This window comes from Porites lutea, chromosome 10 (assembly GCF_958299795.1).
Source record: "Porites lutea chromosome 10, jaPorLute2.1, whole genome shotgun sequence".
NCBI lineage: Eukaryota > Metazoa > Cnidaria > Anthozoa > Scleractinia > Poritidae > Porites > Porites lutea.
Window position 1 is genome coordinate 24040921 of NC_133210.1, and position 26763 is coordinate 24067683.

The 26763-nt window shown below is 40.3% G+C and overlaps 2 protein-coding genes and 1 long non-coding RNA gene across 3 annotated transcripts in view; 2 read left to right on the top strand and 1 right to left on the bottom strand.

The window, feature by feature from the left end:
- LOC140949909 (uncharacterized) overlaps positions 1-26763 on the top strand; it is a 192482-nt gene that overhangs the window by 62918 nt on the left and 102801 nt on the right. The window lies entirely within an intron of this gene.
- Positions 1274-23046, top strand: LOC140950800 (proto-oncogene tyrosine-protein kinase receptor Ret-like). Its single transcript, XM_073400023.1, has 9 exons — positions 1274-1627; positions 1869-1979; positions 2850-3040; positions 4157-4279; positions 19722-19792; positions 20899-20939; positions 21729-21825; positions 22151-22250; positions 22987-23046. The coding sequence occupies exons 1-9, from the start codon at positions 1465-1467 to the stop codon at positions 23044-23046; spliced, it is 957 nt and encodes a 318-aa protein (XP_073256124.1). The 5' UTR covers positions 1274-1464.
- On the bottom strand, positions 12665-13152 carry LOC140950767 (uncharacterized). Its single transcript, XR_012167207.1, has 2 exons — positions 12978-13152; positions 12665-12877 (listed from the first exon to the last, which is right to left on the bottom strand). It is a non-coding gene; the product is annotated as an uncharacterized lncRNA (long non-coding RNA).

Sequence of the window (26763 nt, forward strand, 5' to 3'; positions counted from 1 at the left end):
ATATTTTTGTTTCAGAAAAGTTACCACAAAGAAAGTAAGTAACTTTCCTTATTATTATCATTATAGTTTTCTCGGATTCATCCCCCCTGCGAAAATATAGAGAGATAATGTATGCAGTTTTTCAGCAGAAAACTTGTTTGGGAAGAATTTAGCTATACTACAGTCACTGACGCTACAATTTGCAGCAACCCAGGTGACTTACTGCTGTTTTACCTTACCGTGGGATGTAAGGTTGTACTTTATGTTTCCGGAACTATTAGGAATCCAAAATAAAAGTTGAGCCTTACATCTCGGCCTACACTTAATTCCATCCGCCAAACTGACGTTGACACATTAATGACTCGTACACAAAGTAGGGTTAGGGTTAGGGTTTGGGTTAGGGTTAGGGTTATATATTTAAATCAAACTGGTATTCGTCACCAAATTCTCGGTGGTGTAGGGGTTAGAGTGATGCACTCCAGATCGGATGCTCCGAGTTCGAATCCTACTCATTCTATCCTGAATTGTTTTTTCCTTAAAAATTGAAGACACTTTGACTTTTATGAACATTTGATCAAGAAATTTCATATAAGAAAAGTGAAATGTCTTGTGAGAGGAGGATGTCAGTTTGGTGGATGGAATCAAGTGAGACCTTACATCTCTTATAAATGTTTTAACTTTACCATTCCCTTCCTAACATGTACCACCAGTATCGGGGTGTTTAAGTCCAATCTCAGCAAAGATTGTTTATAATAAGGGTAATATCATAGGCAATTAAAGGTTATGTGACTTACAGGCAGATCGAGAAAAGCTTAATAGCGTCTCGCTGGCACAAATTTTAGACTAAACGTTTTTTGAGTACTATTTACTTTCTTGTCAACAGAAATTGTCTAAGATGCGGAGATCTTCTAGTGATGGCAAGTTAATACGTTATTGCTAAGGGCATTTGTGCACAACTTATGGAATTTTGGGCCCGATGAGAATGAACCAGTGGTGGTGGGGTGGATGGAGGGAGGGGGGGGGATAGAAAAAAACCCTGTCGTTTTGCCTTGTCAAACTCTATATTCTAACGCGAGATGCGCCTACGCCTAACCTCAGGTCATGAAATAGGCCAGAGCAAAGCAAAGTATCGTTGCCTGGAGAATATATTCCTGAGGTTCTCTTCTCTTTTTTTAGCGAATGACCGAAAGCTTGATTGGACTCTCCCTATGAACTCAGAACATTTCTTTGCGATATTTTTCATTATGATATTTAAAACAAAGAGTTGCACAGCGTACTAATTCATTTGATTCATTCAATCATTTGTCGATCACTTTAAAAAAGGCACTTTACAGTTGAGCGTTGTTGTTGTACTGCTGAATCTTGTCTCACAATGTTTGACAATAGAATCCCATTGCTGTTAAAGTAGAGGCTGATACACAATCCTTCGATGTGGAGCGAACGTTTGAAGCCCCGACCCATGCATCCACAGCAAGTGCAGATTGCATGCCACTTCATCCCTCAACGAGAAGCTGGGAGATCAGTCGCAGACAGGTCAACATAGTTAAAGTCATTGGTAAAGGAGCTTTTTCACAAGTTGCCAAGGCGACAGTAAACGACATGCGTGGTGGCCAGGATACTTTGACAGTAGCAGTAAAAATGCTTAAAGGTGTAGTGTAATTCGGTGTACTATGACTAATAAATGGAGATTTGGGTAAGGTTGAGTCCAAAGGTATGTCAGTACACTATACTTAGAAGATATCTCGTTCAGTTGGATGGTTTCGATGCAAACAAAACAAAAAAGACCAAGTGGACAGAGAACACTGAAAAAAGCTCACTGCGGCAAAACGATTACCGTAATAAAGTAAGGGTAAAAAAATTGAGAATTTTTTTGGGGTTCTTCTTTTTAGCAAATGCTCCGGCTTCAGATAAAAAGGACCTTCTGTCAGAACTTGACGTGATGAAAAAACTAAAACCTCATCCCCACGTGGTCAAGCTGTTGGGCTGCGTCACAGAAACCGGTAAGGGATGTGTGAAAAGAGTAACGTTTCAATTTCTTGAAATTTGTGGCATATAAGTTTTTCTGGTGATTGTATATTGCCAATGATTCGAATGATGGAGCGTTTTAACTAATATGGCCAGAAGTTATAGGAACACGTTAATTAGAATAAAAGCAAACGTTTACATAACAAAAGTATTCAATTATTCCCACGGAACAAGTTTGGTACACCAACGTGGCCGCCGTTCCATTGTTTTGGAACACAGTATGTTCTCCATGATGTTTGCCATATGGAACAATTTAATAGGCAGAAAATATTAGAATGGATATATCACTGAGTTGAACAAAGTCAAACAAAGAGAACATAAACTAATAGAAATGTCAGTAAATTGATTTCCAAATGAACATATGACTTGCTACATTTTTTAAGCATGTTTGAAAGAAATATTGCAAGGTTTCAAAGAAAATGAAGTAATGTTGCGGTTAAACCCAGTTTAAATTTATATGGACACTGAGGGGAGCATGGAAAGTGTCCGTATTAGCTGAGGGCTTTCCTTCCCCAGGGACATAGCAAACTGCCCGTAATAATAAAGTGTCCGCATTTAGGGGATGTCTGTAAAGCGGGGTTTCACTGCAATTCAGGGCTTTTTATTTTCGGCCTTCGCTTCTGTCCCTAAATTGCATCAAACCTGCGATGATCATACCTCCAGTTAGATTTTGTATTGTCGCAGTTTTTATAATCTTCATTGAAAGGTACTAACTTCATTCTATGTCCCTTCGTGCGAACAAAATCATTAATATTTGCTCGGAGAGTAAATCGGAGAATTTTCTAATGATATGTCATAAGTGGGAACTCAGGTTTGAAGATTTCTTATTATATTGGTTACAATAGAGCCGTTGTTGGTTTTAATTGAGTATGTCCCTTACGGTGACCTACTGGGCTACTTGAGGAAGAGTCGAGGACTGAACGACACGTACTTTAAGGACCCGGATATGAAGCCACAGACCAATCTTACAGCAGAACAGTTAATGAAATTCGCTTGGCAGGTCGCGGATGGAATGTGTTACTTATCCTCAAAAAAGGTTTGCTTTAAATGTGATTTCAACTAGAAGTAATAATTTGAATTGAGAACTGATATTGGAACTGAAAGATATTATATTATTAACATTTATCTACAAGATAAACCTTTATGGAACATACGATTGAGCACTCAAGGCTTAATTAGAAGCTTAAGTGTTAGTCTTACAAACCTTGCCCAATTCTAAACAAAACATATACTCAAATAATGAATATCACGTAATGAATATATAAATCTCAAATAAATCTACCAAAAAAGTTACATAAACGATGTTGTCCAGAGATACCTATCCCGTGGGTGTGAAGGGTCCAAGCTCGTTGTGTGAGTTTGTGACCAGCAGCACATGTGGCCATAGGTACCAGTCTTTTCTGATCAAGTTGAGCAAGGTGCTCCACTTGCGTTCCTCGTCATACGCAATATATTGTGTGAGAGGTGTAATAGGAGCAGTCCTTGCCATACTCATAAAAGAGACTGCTCTATTAGGCGAGTATGAAAGAAACACAGAGTTTCGAAGGTGAACAAGGAGGTACCATCTCACGACATCTCACATTAGGCACCATAGGGAACTTACACCAGGCGCAGCGCAATCAGGAAGATGTTTGTCTTGCTAATAACTTTCTCTAGCAATGACCTTTCTTCGCGGTTACTCAAAATAGAACAAAAAGTACCATCGCATCTTTTTTCCTCAAATTAGTACAAAAATGGTTTCCTCTATCGTCTCTAGCAACTACAAATTTTAAATTCAGGGTGTGGTTTGTAAAAGAAAAAAAGCTTCTTTCCGTATTGGATAGGATTCCTTTTTTCTATATCAAGCGATTGTCTTCAACGAATTTTCATGATAAAAACTTATCAACTTAACTGGCCTCTTCAGATGAGCCCGGTTCAAATGTGAAATTTAAGCCCGGTTTCCAAAATCCTTGTTGGAAAAACCGCGCGCGAGATCTGGGGAACCGAGCCAGCCCACCCTCTCATATGAACACATTGAAGTTAGAGGTAAATAAGCGAGATCTTGGAAACCCAGCTCATGTGAGGAGGCCCTAAGCACAACTTTGAAAAGAATATTATTTTTATCTTCATCCGATTTTTGAAAGAGCCTTTATAAAAATTTTTTGTCATGTAGATTATCCATCGTGACTTGGCCGCAAGAAATATTCTGGTTGGTGAAGGAGAGAAATGTAAGGTGACAGATTTTGGAATGGCAAGGGATGTGCATCAAGAAGACATCTACAACAAAACGAGTCTAGTGAGTTCAACTATGCACACCGTTTAATTTTAAATCATGTCGGGTTTTATCAACAAATTGCGTGAGATCTGTAGTCAGGGGTTCAAATTGCTACTGTTACGCGGGTAATCTTTTAGAGGACGAGTAGCTTGCAAACCAAACTGAACGCAGTGTTGTCGGAACAGTAACAAGAAGATTTATTCCAAGAATGAACGTAGTTTCCACTGAGTAAAACTCCACAACAGCACGCAACTCGTTAAACTTACACGGCCTCCGCCAACTTCAATTAACTTGATAAACAATTTTTCGTAACATAACCCCCTTTCAGAAGAAATTTCCTAAATTTCCAATACGATAGAAAAATTTTAAGCTAATATACAACAGGGGTAGTCCAGTGTCTCTCACGTTACTCTTCCACTCGACTAAGATAATCCGCTCCAACATTCTCTGATCCTTTGATGGCTTCCACCTTGAAATTGTAACTTTGTAGAAACATGGCCCATCGCATTAGTCGTGCGTTGGTATATTTTGCGCTGTCCATGTACTTCAGCGGCTCGTGGTCTGTCTGCAGCACAAAAGGTACACCGTACAGATATAGATAAAATCTCTTGATTCCCCATACAATCGCTAGACACTCTTTCTCGATTGTAGAGTAGTTGCGCTCCGCACTTGACAATTTCTTGCTTGCATAACAAACAGGGAATAATTTCTCACCGTGCCTTTGCATCAATACTGCACCAATTCCATTGTTGGAAGCGTCCGTCCGTAAGAAATAAGTTTTGGCTGGATCGGGGAGATGTAGAATAGGTTCGCTTGTTAGGTAGGACTTGATTGTTTGGTAGGCTTTTTCTTGTGCTTCACTCCACTCAACTTTATTGGGTTGGCCTTGCCGTGTGAGATCAGATAAGGGCGCTGCGATCGCTGCGAAGTTGGGTATGACATCTTTGTAGTATCCTGCTAGACCCATAAATGACCGCACCTGTTTCTTTGTGCTTGGCCTTGGGGCATCTTTAATTTTCTCCACGTTATCCTGATGTAGACCAATTATTCCTTGCTCCAGTCGGTGGCCTAGGAAATCCACACTGTTTACTCCGAATAGGCACTTGGTAGGTCTAATAGTCAACCCAGCTTGTACAAGGCGCGAAAACAGCTCTCCGAGGGCTCTAATATGTTCTTCCCACGTACGGGTGTGAACCAATATATCATCCCAGTAGAAGTCGACATCATCTAGATCTTCTATCAATTTCTTCATTTCGCGCTTCAGTGTTGCCGCCGAGTTAATCATTCCAAACAGCATCTTCAAGAACTCGTACGACCCGTCAGGTGTTACGAACGCAGTTTTCGGTATGTCCTCCTCTGGTATAGCTATCTGCCAGTATCCCTTCCTAAGGTCAATTTTTGAAAAGAATTTATCTCCACTAAGCTTCTGGAACAAGTGTTCAGCAGTTGGCATAGGCTCAGGATCAAATACAGTTAGTTTATTTAATTTCCGATAATCAACGCACACGCGGTTTGTGTTGTCTTTTTTCTTCACCACTACAACAGGTGACGAGTACGGAGAACTGGACTCTCTAATAACTCCCATTTTGATCATGTCAGCGATATCTTTTCTCAGTGATTCTCTCATGCTGTAAGGCACAGGGTAAGGTCTTGATCTAACTGGCTCGTCTGAGGTGAGTTTAATATGATGCTAAACGAGATCTGTGGTACCTGGCGCTTCAAAAAACAAATTCGTGAACTGTTTAGCCAGATCCGTAAATTCAGTTCGTTGCTCGTCCGTAAGATTCGGTCCAGTTTAAACGTCCTCGACTGACTCCTTGGCCACGTATCCACCAAGCTCTAAGAAATCAACCTCTTCTTCCTCTGCTTCATCAACTTTAGCTGCACAGTCGACAGCATCGTCTATACTCGTAGCGCCTGCTCCAACAGCTACTGCTCCTTCGACTGTAGTCTCCTCTCGCTCAAAATACTTTTTAAGTAGGTTAGCGTGGTAAACTTTCTCTTTGCCTTTTACTTTCACTTTGTAGTCATTGAGACCTACTACTGAACTGACTTCAAAGGGACCTTTCCACTGCATAAGTAAGTTGTTATGGTCGGTAGGTAGCAGCACAAGCACTTTCTCACCTGGTTGAAACTTCCTAACCTTAGACTTGCGGTCGTAATAGTGCTTTCCTTTCTGCTGGGCTTTCTCCAATTCACTATGGGCGAGCTTAAGGGTATCTTCTAACTTCTCTCGCAACTCGAAAACGTACTGGTAACTGTTCTCTACTTCAGGCTCCTCAACTTCTTTCGTCCACAGCTGTTTGAGTATAGTCATTGGTCCTCTAACAGCTCTTCCATATAACAGCTCGAACAGCGAAAAACCAGTGGACTCTTGGGGGACTTCACGATAAGCAAACAACAGTGGGTTTATGTAGCGATGCCCCTGTCTTGGCTGCTCACTACACAGTCTCTTCAGCATAGACTTCATCGTTCCGTTAAACTTCTCCGTCAAACCGTTACACATCGGGTGATAGGGTGTTGTTGTAAGCTGTTTAATGCTTAGTAGGCGAGTGACTTCTCTCATGCAATCCGAAACAAATTGTGTGTCCAGATCACTCAGGATCTCTTCGGGTACTCCTAGACAGCTGAAGATATCTACCAATGCCTCCGCTACAGTCTCGGTATCAATTTTCTTTAGTGGTACAGCCTCAGGGTAGCGAGTCGAAAAATCTACCGGTGTCAGTAAGGACCTGTGTCCGTCTTCACTCGATCATAATCTTGGGCTGCTTCCTCAGATAATCGCGAATAAACCTCTAGGGCACGTCCAGACAAAAGAGCACTAAGTTTCGAAGCCCATCCTGTCTTCTCCCATTTAGCTGTAGTTGCGAATCTCTCAAATCGTTGTAGATAAGCATCCAAGTCGTCCTTGCCGTCAACAAATGAGGGAAGCTTGGGTGCCTTGGCCCTATCCTCTCTCACTTCAGTACGTTCGGTATCGTTACGGGCTTGTGCTAAACGAGCGAGCTCTAGTTCATGCTCTCTCTTAGCGGCTTCAATAGCCTCTTTCTGCTTCAACAGGTCTGCTTCCAGTTCTAGTTTTCTCAGTTCGCGTTCTTGCCGCCTACAATGAGGGACAAAAGTGTTGACACACTTCCGTAAAATGGCCCCTTTTTACATAGTGGATATACTTCTCCCCTCCCCCTGTCTACCCCAACCCCTTCCCCCGAAAATCAATGTTGAATTTTAGACCCTCAAGTCTTTTTTTTACTTCAGACAACATTGATTCGGGGGGTCGGGGGATTTACGGCGTTTAAAAGGAACGAAATAATAAATGAATTCAATGTTTGTTAAAAGCACCCGTTTTAAACAAGTGTGTCAACTACTTTTGTCCCTGATTGTCTGAAATATGTATCTGTGTTTTCCGGCTAGATTTTTGACGCTGCTGAATTTTTGTGCGATGACGTTACTCTATGGGCCAAATTGCTTGTTTTTAAACATCAATTTATAGAGTTTCGTCCTGATTTGTAGTAAACGTAGAGTAAAATGTACGAAGCGTATGTCATTACTTAATCTTGTACTCCCGCGCGCGTTCCTGATACCCTGTCGGGTCGAGACGAAATGATTTGTGTTGTGATCAATGCCGTTGCTGCGGATGTAATGTTTTCACAAGTATTATCAATAGTGGAAAAAGGATGGAAACATTAAGGTACAATGAAAATTGTTCTGGTGAATGGTTCACTTAAGCGAATGAAGTACTGCAGAGTAACAGAGAGGACATGCAATATTCTTGACATTGACCTTTGCCATTATAGTGAAAGGACGTGAACAATATACAGGTTATGAACCTCACAAATGATGGGCCAGCCGTTTGTGCTGTGCCCTATATGTAGATGTGTTTTTTTTATTTTTTGAGACCTTTTCTAACCTAACTGATCCAAACCTTTAGCGTAGGTAGGCGTCGAACAGCTTAGCCCAGGTTAGGAATGTACTTTTGTAATGATTTTACATGACCGCCTGCCATTTATTCATGATTGTTTATTGATGTTGGACGGACAACTATTTCATTTCCCAGCTCGTAAATCACAGAATGCCAAAGAAATTGTTTTCAAGATAGACACACCAGTTTGTATCATCGCCAAAACAGCAATTACTTTGGCCCAGGAGTTCACCTGACGACAAGCAAAGCGGGATAACACGTGATCGACGACGGCCGTGCGCTGGAAAATTTTCCTTTTTTATGCGCTAATTCCTCACAAAAGGCAAAAGAAGATTCCGCTATGTAGAAAATGCTTCGCAATACGTATTCTTGGCGAGAAAAATTCCAGCGCCGTGGTGCAAATAAGGAGTTTCAACGGTTAACCACGAGAATACATATCGACATTAAGAGGTCATAACAGACTAATGTTACTTTCCGTTTGCCGAAACGTGGTTAACCGTTGTAACACGAAAGAAGCAGTGTTTTCCTCAGTTTGAGCGCTCGTTTTCTTTGAGATTCAAATACCAGTTCACGTTTCAAAGCTCTCTTTTCATTTTCTCTGCCGACAATATACAAAAACACAGGGTTTCGCTTGAGAAATGCAGTCGAAATACACAGACATATGCGCTTATGTCACGCTGTTTGCGTTGCGTTATCATGTCACACAGGGTGTCACGAGGTGGTATTGAAAGTAATTGTTTTCGTATTTTCTCTGCCGACAATACACAAAAACACAGGGTTTCGCTTAAGAAATGCAGTCGAAAAACACAGACATATGCGCTTATGTCACGCTATTTGGGTTGCGTTATCTTGTCACACAGGGTGTCACGAGGTGGGATTGAAAGTAATTGTTTTCGTGCACACTTGCAATGTTTGCTACGCCGTCCTTAGTTTTTTTATTGAATTGGCTATTACTCTATCCGTGATCTGCCTCGTACCTCGTACTTTTGATGAAAATGTGCGCGCAAAGGAAGGCGGGAAGGAGACAACGGGCAAGACGTCTGGCAGATCTTGTTTTCAAGATGACGGCAAGAGTAATGGCGGGCCAATATGCAATTTTTAAAATAAGTTCAGCCCTGTTCATTTGCGAATTTTGAGCAAATCATTGCCTATCCACGTCGTGTGTGTGAAGAGGAAGCTGTTTTCACCCCACTCATTGGACTCGAGCATCATAATGTTTACTACCGAACTACATAATGTTTACTACCGAACTTTATATCGAAAAACTAGCTAAAACTACTAGCCGCGGACGGGACAGTACTGCCTTTAATTTAATGAAACTGCCGCACGCCAAGGTAACAGCCGGTCAGGAAAGTTAGTAAGTTAGTTATCGTTTCTGTTAAGGTCCCCAGAGATGAAGCAATCTCTTCAGTCGAAGTGACAAATGGCGAGCTGAAAATTGTTGCAACAGTCAAATGAAGCCAAATATTTTGTAAAGCTTTAAAATACTATTTGCTGCACGCTGTATCTTGAGTACTCGAAAAGGCAACAAACCAGTCTAGTCTCAAGACCTCTAAGTTATGTTATGAAATAGATTATAAAATATTTTTTAAATCTGTGAAATTTTTGTCTCAGGATTTCGCATTGTGTATCATTTGCTCGAAAATGTAAGCTTATGTACAGGAAAAACAGCCACAAAACTAACTCCAACTTGTATTTTTTTATTGTTCGATTACCTCACTGGGTACTAGACTTGTCACTGAATGCACAGCCCAGTGTAAATAAATTCTACTAACTTTTTATTTATATACCTCATTTCATGATGAAACTGTGTCGAATTTGCAGCAAATACTTATTGTCTGTATTGTTTTTTATTTGTTTTTGTGATATTACACAGTAGACCAATTTGGTTTTGTCATGCTCTTTTATAACACATCATTTGTGTCTTAATAAATAAATTATTGGTAACTTTGGTTTCAATTTGATAGACAATTTTGTTACCCTGATTGAAGAGGGTGATGTAGTTGATGAGATACCATCGTAACTACCATTTGGCCAGGCAGGAGACGTTGCCCTAGACACTATTTTAAAAAAATAATTGTGTTTGAATATTTCAAATTTCATGGCAAACAAGATGCTGTAAATGCCATTTTAGAGAATAATGATTGTATTGTCCTATTGCCAACTGGTGGTAGGAAAGACTGAGTATTATGAAGTTCTTGGGATCATTCTACCCAGATTCAACATTGCTGTTCCTGTGATTGCTTATACATGGTTCCTTTCTTGGCAAACCTGTGGTAGCATAAAATTCCCCTCAAAAGTCTTCTGAAGGGGTAGTTTTTGACCTGCTTTGGAGTTGCAGAGGAATACAAGATCATCTAATAATTATCATCGGACACAGAATTACCTTGAAATGCAAAAAACGTTAAGATAAGTATAGATGGTTCTGCATAACTACTAACCCCCAACCCCCTTCCTAGAAATTTTAACTACAAAATTATAATCAAGATACAAGCATGTGTAATGGAAAGAACAGTAAAAACAGGCCCCTGGACAAACTGGAAGGATATGTAGTAAAAAACACTACACTACACTATTAGTAGGCTGATGTCAGGTCTGTTAACAGTGTCAAGCAATGAAAAATACCAGCTGTTTTAAGTATGGACCAGAAGCTCAGCCATGCAAAACCCTCACCCCTTTCCATTGCTTCCACCTCACTCAGAGAAAAAAAAAATATTGCTCCTATTCCTTAAATTAGTGCCACTGGACATTGAGTTGATGAATGTTTCATGAACTTCTGTCGTGATTATTGAACTGAGATGTGGTCAGGTCATTGAACTATGGTCAGCAAAAGAGAAAACCTGCACCCCTAATCCAACTTAAACTCGATCTAGCTGTCTTGCCCAAAGTAATAAAATACTTTGCTCCTATAATTCCTTTATTTTGGACAATGGAAATTGGGTTGATGTGTGTTTTTTGAACTAATACTGTGATAAAAGCATGTGTACAGTTGCCCCTTCCCCTCAGAAAAAAATTGCTGTACATGGGCTACTGAGATTATTGAATAGACATGTTGTCATTGAACTGACTTCTGTTAAAAAGAGGGTTAAGCCTTTTCCCCTTCTTTTACATTTGTGTGTCCCAACAAAGTTACATTGAGACCACAGACCTGGAGTTTGAATGAGATGTAATAGTGTGGTCATTGAATCATTGTGTTTTAACTGAACTATATACTTTATTCAACCTTTATTCAAACATTTTTAGTCTTGCAATAGGGTTGCCATCATGCCAGACATCTAGCTAAATAAAATTAGTAGTGTAACAATTAATCAAATTCTCCATTACCGTAATCGTGATTATGACCATTCAGTTCAATTCAGGATTCTTTGCTTCCGCATTTCAATTTTGGTTCGGTTTTTGCACACCTTTTCCAGGGTGCCCTCAGTGAGTTATTATATTCTAAAATAAGAATCCAGAACTCTTTAATGTGCGTTTTTGATTGACGAGAAAAGACGATAGCAGTTCGTGCGCCATTTTGAGTTGTCTGGCAAAAATGCTGTCCTTCAACCTCCCCTTGAGAATTTCCAAATAAGGCAATAAACCATATGCAACACACTCTTTGTCAGGTTCTCAAACATGGCGACGAACCAAGCGACTGTGAATCCTCCCGTCTCTGTTACTATTCTTATATTGAGGATTTAGGGTTGCATGCTGTTTACATTACGCGTTATGTTATAGGAATTACGAAACATTTACGTAATCGAATCGAAACAATCAAAATCGAAAGTCAATAATCGAAAGCGAATCGAATCGCAAGGAATATGAATATTTTATTTTTTTACACCCGTAAATAAAATGAAATAAAGTTATAACTAATGAGAGCAATAAAAAAATCTCCAACAAAAGGAAAAAATCGATAAATATATTTTAGCATTAATTATTGTACAATATATAGAGGATATTACATGGCTGCGCGGAGAGACAAAAATGCCCTTCGAATGTTGAAAAATATTGCATGAGTGAGCGCGGCGAACCAGTGAAATATTTTTTCAACACAAGAAGACAAATTTCGTATCTCCAAGTAGCCATGTAATGTTCTATTTATTATATAAACACCAATGAAATACCAAACCATTTCACTTTAATAGTTTTTGGGTGTGAAAGGTGCGATTTATTATGTAGCCATAGCAAAGGTCACATTTTCACATGTGAAGATAACATGTTATTTTCGCATGTGCAGATATCAAGTTTTCGCGCGAAAGCTCACCTGGTATGTCACCTGGTATTTCAAATACTAAAAAAAATTAAGCTAGAAAAGACTGCCTTTATAGCTGGAGATTTTCGTTGCCCTCATCAAGATGGAGAGAGGTAGTCCAAAATGATGGATTAATCAATGCTGGCACTTTCCTTCTCTTCAACCCCTTCCCTGATCCGAAAATAAAGTTCATTACTTATCTCTCGAGAATCTGGGGATCTTATACCGAGAGTTAGGTAATTTTAAGCTTCAACAAGTTATGCATTTTTATTTATTTTGTCAAAAGCATCAACTGAAATATATCCATCTGTCCCTGGTTTCATAGTTAGTAACGTCGCAGACTTAAATCTTGGTGTAAGGGCATAATGTGGTCTTGATAATCAACTCCTGACCTTGCACAATCTAGCTAGGCCTTACACTTCTTTCAATTCACAAGGTTACTTGCTCGTTGTTCGGTGGATTGCGCCTAAAAGAGCGAAAAATAGAAACATAGTCGCCGGCGCTGTACTTTACTAATCCGGATTCTGCAATAAACGACAAGTTAAATACTAAAATATAAGACTTACCCGATACCGTCAAGTCATAAAATATTTTGTTAGAGGTCTTCGATTCGTAAGAATCCAGCAGAATCCGACTCCTTTGCAGCCTGTCCGTTATTTCTACCTCAGGTTTTGAAATTTTAAGCCATTCACCTGTCTACTCAAAGTTTAAAATGTTTACAACAATATGCTACTAAAATTGATCGCTTCTGTTATTCGGCTATTAACTGAGGAATTGACTGAGACAACTTGAATGAAACGAAGCCATGCTTTCTACTTTAATCACACCAGGACTCCTGGGAAGACTCCAAAAACTACTTCATGTAACATCTCCCCTTTTACAGTAATAAACGATCTTACTAAAAATCAGCGACTTGAATTTAGAAATTATCTGGCCTAAAACATGCACTTAAATGTCTTTCTGCTATATCTTGACTTGATCCTAGGAATTAAAAGTAAAACTCAACAAAGAACTAAAGTTAATGTCAAAGTTCAGTTCATAAATCGTCTATTAAAAGTAGTCTGCGAATCTTGATGGGCGAACGCTGACTCTGCCACTTCTTGTAACGAGAGTCTGAGGTTGCTGCGATTTCCTTTCTTCTTTCGCTGTAGGTTCAGGGTGGACATCTGTTGTCTTTGGCAAAGGTGAGCTCTGCTTGGTGGAGCTGCTATCGGTGATGATGGGCTGCTGATATCCTTGACTAGGATCTTGGCGAATGAACTTCCGATTACGTCTGTATAGGTTTCCGTTATCTGTTTCGATCAGGTACGAACGTGGGCCGACTTTTGCCACACACGAGCCTTTGTCCCATGGAGCTTTGGGGTTTACTGGCTGAAGACGTACTGGTTCTCCAATTTGAAGCTCGGGCAATGGTCTTGCGCTCTTGTCGTAAGCTGCTTTGGTCTGCTGCCTCTTACGTTTAATGTTGTCATGTACACCGTCGACAATTTCGTGTTTGAGTAACCCTTCAGCGGTGGGGATGGTGGTCCGAGTTCTTCTTGACATGAGCTTTTGAGTCGGACTTAAATTGTTAACGTCAGGCGTGTTTCGCCATTCCAACAGGGCCATTTGGAGATCTTTGTTTTCTCGCTTAGCCTTCTTAACCAGATTTTTGGCGATCTTAACGGCTGACTCTGCTTTGCCATTGCTCTGACTGTGGAGTGGCGAACTGGTTGTGTGCTGGAATTCCCATTCTCGTGTGAAAGCGGCGAACTGATCGCTTGAATATTGGGGACCATTGTCTGTAATCATGTCTGCAATACCATGCCGGGCAAAGTGTGACTTTGTTGCCTTGATCACAGACTCTGTAGTTGCATCTTGCAACAAATCTAGTTCAAAGTAATCACTGTAATAGTCAACAGTCACTAGGAAGGTCTCACTTCCATAGGTGAAGAGATCCTGACCAACCTTTGACCATGGGGTATCTGGAATCTTATGCGTCATTAACGGTTCCTTCTGTTGTCTGGCTAGAAAGTCATTGCAAACTTCACAGTTTTGAACTTGTTCCTTGATTTGGCCTGACATACTTGGCCAAAATAACACATCACGTGCTCGACGTACACAGGCATCGGATCCTAAGTGACTGGAATGGACTCTGGCAATCATCTGAGGTACCGGTCTCATGGAAATGGGAACAATGACCTTCATTCCTTTGTACAATACTCCGTCTTGCACTGTTAACTCTTCTTTGTAATTCCAATATTCTCGAATGCAAGGTGGAACATCTTCTTTGGAGACTGGCCATCCGGTAGTAACAGTGTTCATTAGAGTCTGCAAAGTGGGGTCTGCAAGAGTGCATTGCTTAATCTGCTGATGGGTACCCTCAGATAAGCGCATGTAATCAACTTGATTGATGCTGGCAATTTCTTCAAACAGCTGCTGTTCTTGCTTGAATTGGAAGATTTGGTACTCTGGTGTCCTCTTACACTGGGTGTAGTCAACTTGTAGGTAAGCTCTGCTAAGCATGTCCGCTATGTACATTTGGGAACCAGGAAGATACGTCACATTTAGATTGTACCTTTGCAGACGCAGGAGCATTCTCTGTAGCCTTTTAGGCGCTGAATGAATAGACTTCTGGAAAATGGGCACCAATGGCTTATGGTCTGTTTCTACAGTTGTAAGTTCTCTTCCGTGTAGGTACTGATTAAAACGACTGCAAGCAAAAACAATCGCCAAGCATTCCTTTTCTATCTGAGCATACTGGCGTTCAACAGTGCTCAACGACCGTGATGCAAATGCAACCGGCTGTCCTTCTTGGAGCAGGGTTGCTCCCAAACCAGACTCTGAGGCATCACATTGTATAGTGGTTTCACTGGCCACATCATAATACTTCAACAGGGGTGCAGAGCTGATCATGCTTTTGATTGCTTGGAAAGCTTCCTCCTGTGAACTGTCCCAAGTGAACATGACATTCTTCTCAGTTAACTTGCGTAGTGGTTCAGACACCTTTGAGAGCTGTGGCATGAACCTGGACAAATAATTAACACATCCCAGAAGACGTTGGACTGCTCTCTTATCATCTGGTCGAGGCATGCTTGCAATTGCTTCGACTTTCATGGGATCAGGCTTTAGTCCTTCTGACGTGAACAACTGTCCCATGTAAGTTACTTGGTCTAACTTCAACCTCAACTTGTTCTTGTTAAATTTCAGATTAACACTACGTGCACGCTTTAGCAAGTTCACTAAATTGCGATCGTGATCTGCTAAAGCTTCTTCCATAGATTCTCCACTGCCATAACATAAGATGTCATCTGCAATTACTTCTACTCCATTGAGGCCTGCGAGCGCTTCATTCTGGCGCCGTTGATATTCTTCTGGGGCGCTGCTGATTCCTTGTGGCATGCGAAGGTAGCGATATCTCCCAAAAGGGGTCCAGAATGTTGTAAGGAGTGAACTTTCATTGTCAAGCTTAACTTGATGGAATCCATCTTTGGCATCTAATACTGTAAATACTTTTGCTTTTGACAGCTTTGGTAGCACCTCGTCCACTGTCGGCATCTGATACTTTGGCCTCTTTATGGCTCTATTCAAATCACGCGGATCGATGCACACCCTCAGTTTCCCTGGCTTCTGCACAGCTACAAGACTACTGATCCATTCTGTTGGCTGAGTTTCCTTGACAATGATGCCTTGCTTTTCCATTTCATCAATCTTTTCTTTCAACTTTGATTTGAGTGGTACTGGTACACGTCGAGGAGCATGCTGCACTGGCTTAATGGCTGGATCTACTTCAATGTGATATTCTCCGGGCAGGCAACCAAGTCCTGTAAACACATCTTCATATTCCTTCAAAAGTTCCTCCATAGTGAGGGGTTCATATTGCTTGCTATTTAATGAGTGAACAGACGCTTCTGTTCCTAGGGATATCCAACCTTGGTCAACGCATGTTCTGCCATCTATGATTGGCCAAGGTGCATTCTCCAAGATGTCAAATTTTATCTTGCATTTAGGGCCACTGTTTTGGCTGACTGAAAATGTGTACGAACCAAGTGGATTGACAACACTACCGTCATAGAGCCTTATCTTGCCTCCAGGTGGATCCAACTGAACTTCGCCAAGTTGCAAAATATTCAACAAATCTGCATAGGACATTGCACTGCAAGTTGCTCCAGTATCCAGCTGAGTTGTAACCGTAGGGCTGTACTCTGTGTGAAACGTGAAGGGCACCATAAAGGAGGATCTGGTTTCATTGCTACTGACAACTCCAACGCGCTCTACAATAAAAATAGAATCATCTGATTCATCACTATCCTCTGCAAATCTCTGATGCGCTCCACTTGTTTGATGAACCTTCTTGTCTGGTTTACTTGGGGACTGCCTCTTTACATGACACTTCACGGCAAAGTGGCCTTGTTTACCACATTTGTGACAGGTTTTACCAGACGCAGGACATTTGGCTCTATCATATGGATGTTCGGTGCCACAAAACTTGCATAGACCAGATGGTTTTTCTTTTCCAGACTTGTTACGACCTCTCAAGTTTCCATTGCTACTACCACGATTTCCTTTCCTTTTCTCATTTGTTGAATGATGCTTTTCTGCTGCATGAGCAGTGTTTGGCGAATCAACAGGGTCTTTAAACTGCTCTTTGTGAATCCTAGATAACTCGCTGGCTCGAAGAGCTTCAATACACCTGGCTAACCCCGGCACAGGGCGTTCTTGAAGTAGGCGGTTACGGGTGGAAGAGTCTCGAGTGCCAATGACCAATCTGTCACGAATTAAGCTCTCACAAAGATTCTCAAATTCACATGACTCAGCAAGCTGGCGCAATCTCACTACATACTGATCAATGCTTTCATTTTCAGCTTGATTGGCAAACCCAAATTTTACTCTTTCAAACAACAAATGTTTTTGAGGCATAAAATGGTCGCTTAAGGCAGAAAGAATCTTCTCTGGATCGTTCTTGTCAGATGCAGTTAGAGTGGTAAGGCTATTCATTACTTTCACACAGTCCATTCCCATAACACTGCATAAAGCCCCAGCCTGTACTTCTTTAGGTTTCTTGTTAAGTTCAGTGGCAGTGACATAATAACACCAAGCTTCTTTAAACATTTTCCAATTTGTTGATACATCATCCTTTACGTTCATGGGCGCTGGCGGTGGTATTTGATAAAATGGCATGTTGAAGAAAACGAATTTCTGAAAGTTCTGATGCTTTCTAGTTTCTTTCAGCTAAACAATATGGCGACGTCTCACCACGTGCACGACTCGCGAACAAGAAAATAATACCACAACAACAACGACGGCTTCTCTGAAACGTTCCTCTTCTTCTTCTACCGCTTTAGAATTCTTGTTACTACGATTTTAACTTCTGACACCATGTTATTCGGCTATTAACTGAGGAATTGACTGAGACAACTTGAATGAAACGAAGCCATGCTTTCTACTTTAATCACACCAGGACTCCTGGGAAGACTCCAAAAACTACTTCATGTAACAGCTTCCAAGACTTAAAAAGACCAAAAATTGGGCCGTGCCAAGAAAACGACTTTTTTGCCAAGAAAACGACACAAGATCTGGCAGGCGCTTCGCCTGCCGTCTGTACCCTTCCCATGGTCCCTTGCGGTTCATCACCAGTCACTCGTTTCGCGCTCGCCTCTGCCTTGCGAAAAACGAAGCGCCTGAGGAGGAGGCTAATCCGTGATTGTTTGGGCCTTAACAATAGGATAAAGTGAGGAAAGAAGAATTATCCACTTTATTAAAAATATTTTCAGTACGCACCTCCTTGAAATTCATCAAAAGTTGTACATAGGCGCGAGTTTCAGCGTCAGTTTTAGCTTGTAAACCATATCGACGTTAATTCTGGATATCGCAGCCCTTTCATTACGTCATCGCGTAATTCGAATTGGCCCTAGAATTCGGTCGTGAATAAGTCTATGTCACCCCCACCACCAATAACATAATTATGTCATTGATTCCTTTAAGTTCAGTTAAAATCAGTGTTATACACGGCTTAACTTGTGTGCAGTAGCAAAATTTTGCATTCAGACAATGAGGGACAAAAGTGTTGACACACTTCCGTAAAATGGCCCCTTTTTGCATAGTGGATATACTTATCTCCTTCCCCTGTCTACCCCAACCCCTTCCCCCGAAAATCAATGTTGAATTTTGGACCCTCAAGTCTTTTTTTTACTTCAGACAACATTGATTCGGGGGGTCGGGGGATTTACGGCGTTTAAAAGGAACGAAATAATAAATGAATTCAATATTTGTTAAAAGCACCCGTTTTAAACAAGTGTGTCAACTACTTTTGTCCCTGATTGTAGTTTCTCTTTCTTCGTCTTCTCTTCTACGCCTTTCCTCTTTCTCTTCTTCTTCCTTTCTTCTGTCTTCCTCAAGTATTCGACGTCTCTCTTCCTTTTCTTCTTCAATCTGTCTACGTTTTTCTTCTTTTTCTTCTTCCTCCCTCCTTCTTTCTTCTTCTAACTTTAGCTGTTTTTCTACAAACTCGAGCAGCTTGTCTCCCTCCAATCCAAATTCTTTCCGTATCTGCAAAAGCTTTTCCATTTCCACAGCAGTAGTTCACAGCAAACACACTCTATACACTTCCTCGTAACAGTTCTTCTCCCTTCTCTGTATACTCCTTTTTCTTGAACTGTCCTTTCCTGGTTACTGTAGTCGGCAAACAGTTGAATTCCTCTCCCGGACAGGCCCCCAATGTTACGCGGGTAATCTTTTAGAGGACGAGTAGCTTGCAAACCAAACTGAACGCAGGGTTGTCGGAACAGTAACAAGAAGATTTATTCCAAGAATGAACGTAGTTTCCACTGAGTAAAACTCCACAACAGCACGTAACTCGTTAAACTTACACGGCCTCCGCCAACTTCAATTAACTTGATAAACTTACACGGCCTCCGCCAACTTGAGTAAACACTGCTTCGTCACACTTCGCTAAACACGACTAACGTCAAACTCTCCTCGCTTGTGAAAACTAGTTAAAACTTAACTCGGACTCGCCTACTTATATACCTTTACGACAAGATTCTAGAACTTTCCAAATAGTCTAATTATAGAAAGATTACAAAATTCACCGCTTTAGAAACGCTTACGCAAGATCCTAAAATAAACAAACTATGAACTCTCGCGAACCTTCTAGAAAGTCACGCTAGTCACGCAATACAATTTTTCGTAACAGCTACTTTGAAATCTCGAGTATCCTTAGCGGTGTTTCAAAAGTTGCTGAGAAAGTAAAAACAATCAAAACATCGGCATAAGAGCGGGAATTAAATTTTAAAAAATTATTATTGATTCTAATTTGATTGTTTTCTAAGGGGCGTCTGCCAGTGAAATGGACTGCTTATGAATCGTTGATGTATGGAACATACACTACACAGAGTGATGTGTGAGTATTTTTTGTATCGGTCAGTGTAAAACGCAGACTGCGGACTGCAGACTGCAGACTGCGGACCAGGGGTAAAATGCAGACTGAGTGCAAAATGCAGACTGCAGACTGAGGGTAAAACGCAGGCTGGGGTAAAATGCAGACCGAGCATAAACTGTAGTTGTGGAAAGGTTTAAGGGTCAAAAAATCCCGCAAATACATGTAAACGAACACTTACTTGACATCTGCTTTCACAAATCCATTCAGGACTTTCTTCCCTAGAACGTTGTCGACGACCCAAAAACATATAATCGCAATCTTGAACCTTTTTCCGTCCGAGAGACCTCATGCTTCAAGTTTTAAGACGCGAAGTTTTCGATATAGGTGACCATGGACCGTGAATTGGTACAACACGACGATGTTTATGCTTAAATGGAAGCTGCTGACCCAAAATACTGTACAGGAAGAATTATGGCGATAAAAAAGGGAGTAAATCATTCCAACAACAAAGAAAGATGTTCTGCAGAAAATTTGGATGACCTTCTGTGAAAGTATTGCAAATCAAGGTACACAGACTTAAGCTGTTCGGATGTTCATTGAAACTTCAGGCGAATGTGCAATCCACTTCGACTAGGAAGCTAAGTGTGTAACTGATACCGGCTAGCTGTTTCACCGATTTGGAGAAGAAGGAGCACAAATGTTTAAAAAAGTCTACAGTCTTTTTTCTGCATTTTACCCCAGTCTGCATTTTACTCTCAGTCTGCAGTCTGCATTTTACCCCTGGTCCGCAGTCTGCAGTCCGCAGTCCGCAGTCTTCGTTTTACACTGACCGTTTTTTGTATTAAGGTTAACATTTTTTCACGTTAAGCATGTAGAATGTTGTCTTTTCCGATGAGTCACAAGGCTTTCGTCTGTCGCTTTTATGCCTAAAAAGAAAGGAATGTTACGTTCAATAATTAAACTTCAACGATATTTATCTCAACAAAATGAAAGAGATTTCTGTTGTGCTGCTTGTGCAGGTGGTACTCTACAAGTTCAAAGGTTACTGTAGCTTTTAGAAAGCCGGTGCACGCTCTCTTCATCATTTTAGTTAGTTATTTCTGCTGACGCTGATTGTTTTGCTCTAGCTGGAGTTACGGCGTCGTACTTTACGAGACTCTTACTGTTGGTGAGTTGGGAAAATTGTTCATTCTGATATTTTGCTGTGTACTCTATTTTTTTTCTTGTTTTTCATGGTTCGTAATAGATAGAACAGATACAAAATGAAACAAAAGCAAAACTCCATGTACCTTAATTTCAATAATCATATCGGAATGATTGAGAAAACAAACAAACAACGCTTGATCAGTTTTTATTATCTTTTTAAATAATATTGTGTACTGTTCTTATAAGAAACAAAACATTCTAAAACTCAGAGCAAAGGTTTAACAATTCGTATTAATATTAACTTTGTTCAAATCGCGTAAACTTCACTTAAATGCTTTCGCTAGTACAGAAAAACATTTCTTTCTGTTATGTACCAGGGGCACCCAACGGCAATTTTCGGGAAAATATCTGTTCGGAAGACGATTTGAGATCTAGAATTTTCGGAGCATTTGTTGTAAAATTTCTTCCTTGCCTGCCTCTCCTAGGATTTTCGAACATCTACAAAATGGTATAATTACCCATTTTCAACGGATTTTGACCCTAAAAAAGGCCACCTAGAATTTTTCGGAAGACTTTTCCTGGCTGAAATTTTCGAGAAGGTAAGTTTTTATCCCTATAATTTTCGGATCACTAGACTTTTAGCTAGGAAATCCGAACAGATGAAAAGTTTTTAGGGGATAAGAATATGCCTATATCTACCGTTTGAATACTAAAATACCTTCAACAATGCTATGTTAAGTGGTTTTGAACTATATCCTCGTTGGGTGCCCCTGATGTACTCTTCTTCCTAGTATAGCTTCATTTCTTCCAGGTGGATCTCCATATCCGGATATAAATACCCGTAAAATCCCCCAGAAACTTCAGGAAGGATACAGAATGCCAAAACCAAAACACGTTGACATTAAACTGTGAGTTATAATACGAGTAGGGAAAATAAAGTTCTAAGAAATGAAAAAAATATGAGCACAGATTCAGTTGTAGTAATCAGTAGTCATGCTAAGACTATCAGGTTTCCGTAACTGTTCCTGCGTATTCAGATCCTCAGGAATAAGTAGGGCCCCCGTTCATCCACAATCCACAACCTAATATTAGCGAAGGACCGGCCTCTTCAAAAATATATATCGGCCCTCGGGGGGGGGAAAGGTTAAATTCGACCAAAAATAAGCGGGGTCCAGGCCCCTCCCCTAGTTCGGCTAGTGATGTAGTGATGAATGATATGTTTCTCTCGATTAGCTATCAGATTATGCTTGACTGTTGGAGAGAAAACCCAGTGGATCGTCCTACGTTTGAGAGACTGAGGAACACAATGAAGGAGATGGAGAGAAATCATGAGGTAAGAAGAGTAAGAGAAACAATCATGGATACGGAAGGTTCATTTAGGGAAGAAGCTAATGACTATTCAAGGGCTGAAGCCGAGAGGAGTGTGTAGCAGCCCCCTCCCGCCCTCTTATCCTAGTATGAGAGACTGATTAAATATTAAATTGGTTACTGTACTTATTTTTCATTCCGCTTGGTTTCTTCAGAAGCAGTTTACTTTAAAACATTTATCCATTACACTACATGCCTTACTGACCAAGCTACTTAACAAACCGCCCGTCGACCTGGTTAGCTCATTTGGTTGAGTATCAGACTTTAGAAGGCATATAGGGTCCTAAAATAACTGATGAGAAGGTGTTTACAACGTTTACATTATGTAATTAAATATTTTGTCCCGATCTCTCTCAAGCAGGATTACCACGGAAAAATGTAGACCTCTCAGTTTTTGTTTTCAGTTGATCTGAATCTGTAGAATTTTAAACCACTAGGTATGTAACAAAACGTTTGATATTATAGTGACCACTTCTGGTGTGCCGCTGTCCTTAGTCTTGGATTGATAATCTGAAGGGAGAGATTCCAATATGGATATTACTTGTCTGTCTTCCTTCAGTAATCATAAAAGTTTCCCGTAAACAATGTTTGAGTATTAGGTGAAATGAATTGTTTTTGAGGTCGAATGTGACTTAATAAAAATCCCACCATCTCATGCCTTTTACGTTTCTGCATTTCTTTTATTGTTTTCATTTTTTCAGACATATGTCAACCTGAAACAATATGACCACAGCCTTTACGCTAATGTAAACGACTCGTGACTGTACAGCTGGTACTGGGCCGAAGGATCGTATCACAGACTGACGAATCAACCTAAATTTTGTCTATTATTACTATGATTATTAGTATTATCATTATTATTATTATTATTATTATTATTATTATTATTATTATTATTATTAGTAGTAGTAGTAGTAGTAGTAGTAGTAGTAGTAGTAGTAGTAGTAGTAGTAGTAGTAGTAGAGTAGTAGTAGTAGTAGCTATTATTATTGTTATTTCAAAAGTAGGTTGAGTTTGATCGCCCGGGTGAACGTAGTCCTGAATAGGACTGTTGTTGTTGACAGTGACTGACGTTTCGACAACCTGTACGGTAGTCATCTTCAGAGTGAAAGTGAGTTGTATCACGTCAGTTGATGGTATTATACTCAGGTTATTGATCTGATTGGTCAATTACGTCGTGATGTTACTGGTCGTCTGTCAGTTAAGCCGTGATGTTATTGGCTATAAAGAATCGTAATCAGTAATTGGTGCGTTTCGATCCGTCTATTGTCACAGTTAAACAGTCGTCTATTGTTAGTCAAATTGTCATTCTCTCGTAGTTAGTTTTGCTTAATCTCGTCAATAAGTCGTTTGTACGGCGCGGGTAACTGTTGGCTACGATTCAGTGGCGCTTATTCTAAGTTAGTAAACCAGCCTTCTAAAGTAAGACGTTGATAGTATTCTGTAGAATACGTTATACATGTCGCAGAGTCCCAGTCAATTTGATGTTTCGTCTTTAAATGGTGCTCAGCAATGTGATTGTTGACGCCACCATTCTTCGTCGCTCGTCTGTGTGCGGTCAGTCGCGTGCTTAGGTTTCTGCCGGTTTCACCAATGTAAGAAGCCTGGCAGTCGCAGCATTTGATCTTATATACTACTCCCTGTCAGTCCTCCGGTTTGTCTTTGTCCTTGACATTAGGGAGCTTGCAAATCGATGACTTCCCAGAGGACGACGACGTCTCAACACTAGAAGTAGTTTATGCGCATGCGCTACCGGATGTGGCATTATTTCGCGCGTCGTCTTGAAGGAGGCGACGACTTCAGAAGAGCTGTTTTGAAGTCGTCTTCGTAGCAACGCGTCGAAAGCCACGTTTTGTTCGGAATATTTGCTGAATCTAACACTTAATCCGCAAACACTTTCCAAATATGCTAACAGGAGCTTTCCTGAAACAGCTTTTTACTTCATTGAATGTTATTCACGCCATAGTTCCTATTTACCAAGCAGGAAAGATGTCAACCTGCGAAAAGAATGACCCAAGCCCTTCAAACGCACGGTAAGGGAATAAATAAAAAGAGAAATTGGCGTTTTAAGGTCAATTCAGATGCCAAGAGAGATAAAATGTAAAAGAAACTAGTCTTCTTCATTCAAAGGTTCTAAGTTTTTATCCATTCATTGGCTATAAATCAGTTTTGAATAGAAATGTTCTTTCAACGCTCTCGAGTAGTCACAAGATGCAGCACATTGCGATGCGAGGATTCAGTCAGATATACTGAAAAAATTTTGTCAATTGAATACTCGTGTGTAAGTTTAATATTTCAGTCCTTTAAAATATACTGTCTTTGATTAGATATCGACTGCTATTTCAGGAACACGATGAAATGGGCGAAAGAACACGATGTCTTGTTGGGAAAAGAGGTTATGCTGTTCGAACTGTGGAAATACAAATTAGGAAGTCGTGACAGAGGAAATTGCCTCGACCGAATTGCTGAAAGCCTGAATCAGTTACAAGAGCCATTCTTCAATGTGTCACAAAAGTCGATCAGAGACAGACTTAGAGACTTAAAGAGGAAGGATTGATTCGAGCGAAATGCATCTGGAATTAATTTCGCCAGAGAAATCAGAAATCGATGTAATAATGGAGGATTACCTCGAGAGAAAAGAAGAACAAGAAAGAGAATCGGAGAAAATTGCCGATAAAACAGCTGAAGATAAAGCTTCCGCCGAAGAAATGCGAAACAAAGCCATGGAACGTCTTGGTGAGACAAAAAAAAGAGCAGGAGATGATCAACCGCGGAAGAAAAGAAAACATACACCAAACGAAACGATGGACTACTTAAGAGAAGCAACGGAGAGGGAATGTGAGCTGAAGAAGGAAGAACTAGAGTTTAGAAAGAAACAAGAAAAAAAAAAGAGCAGGAGATGATCAACCGCGGAAGAAAAGAAAACATACACCAAACGAAACGATGGACTACTTAAGAGAAGCAACGGAGAGGGAATGTGAGCTGAAGAAGGAAGAACTAGAGTTTAGAAAGAAACAAGAAGAAAGGGCATTGGCACAACAAAACCTGGTGTTTCAACAACAGCAAGAAATGTCCAGGCAATTTTAAGACCAGTTGAAAAATCAACAACAGCAGTTCCAGATGATGTGTCAAATGTTTATGCAGCAACAACAACAACAAAGCCAAGCATTACTTGAACTCTTGAAAAAGGGAAATTGAATTCACTAAGTTGATTTTTTTGTTGTTTTTATTATACATACAAAGCTAGATTTTCGCTTTGCCGCCTAAGTTTAACCTTCTTACCTTCCAACGAGTATTACAAAAATTGTGCAAGCTTGCTTTTGATAATGAGGTTTTTTTTACCATCTCTACTGGAATTTTTACACAGCCGTTATTCATCAATGCTTTCTAATGTCCAAAATTTGATGAATCATGAAACGTTTTATTTTGAATATGTATCCTGACGTATGTCCTTGCTTGTGTAATATTAATCCCTTTAACGTTTTATCGTTGCTAATATTTAAATAAAATAATCATCTGAAGCTGGTGGATTGATACCAAAGTACTCTGAGGTAACAGAACCATATAAAATAGTGTGGGCGTTTTGCATCAAGGCACAAACTATGTACATTTTACCCACAGCACGTAAACCAACTTTAAGGTTCTTTTCACAATCCAAAAATTTGAAACAGTTGATTATATCATTAAAAACCCATTCAACTGAAACACGGGAACTGCTCAAAGATTTGTTGAATTCTTGTTGATGTAGTGTCAACACTACTCCCTTGTAAGGTCTCTGTAAGTGTGCTCTAAGAGGATTTGCAGGGTCGCCGTACACACACATAGGTAAACCAGTAACTGGTGAGTTAGAAAATCTTTGCAGGTCTCGTAAAAGTCCAGACAAGGCCAAGCACACCACTGTCGTGACGTTTTCCTTCTACTGGACCATATAAATGACCAACCAGCCCATTAGGTAACGCTACTGACTGGAATTTTACGGAATGTACCCTTTTATGTCCATTGTAAATGGCTCTCTGGTTTTCTCCTGGCCTACATACTGGCCGCACTGTCTCATCAATAAACCCCCAGCAGTTTTCCAAAGCTGCGCCTGATCGATATATCGCATCAGCATACAACATAAGATTTGCCGGGGAAAGCAGGTCATGATTATACCTTGAGAGTAAGTGATGCCATCGGTTATAGATCCAGTCAGTCATGTGGTTTGTAATAATACAAATCTCCGGAACAGGTCTAGCAAAGTGAGAAACCATGTCCCCGTAACGGCAAGGATACGTAAAGCGCTAGAGATAGATACATAAAGGAGGAATCGATCCAACTACTAGGCCGTTGTAAGTAACAATCTCATCTGGTAACTGAAGATATTCAGCAAGCTTGAAAAAGTCATTTTTGTAAAATCGGAATTCACCTTTGCACTGGTCATTTCCCAGCTCGTCTGAATCGAATCGATCATACTTCCAATATGGAAAGACAGGTCTTTT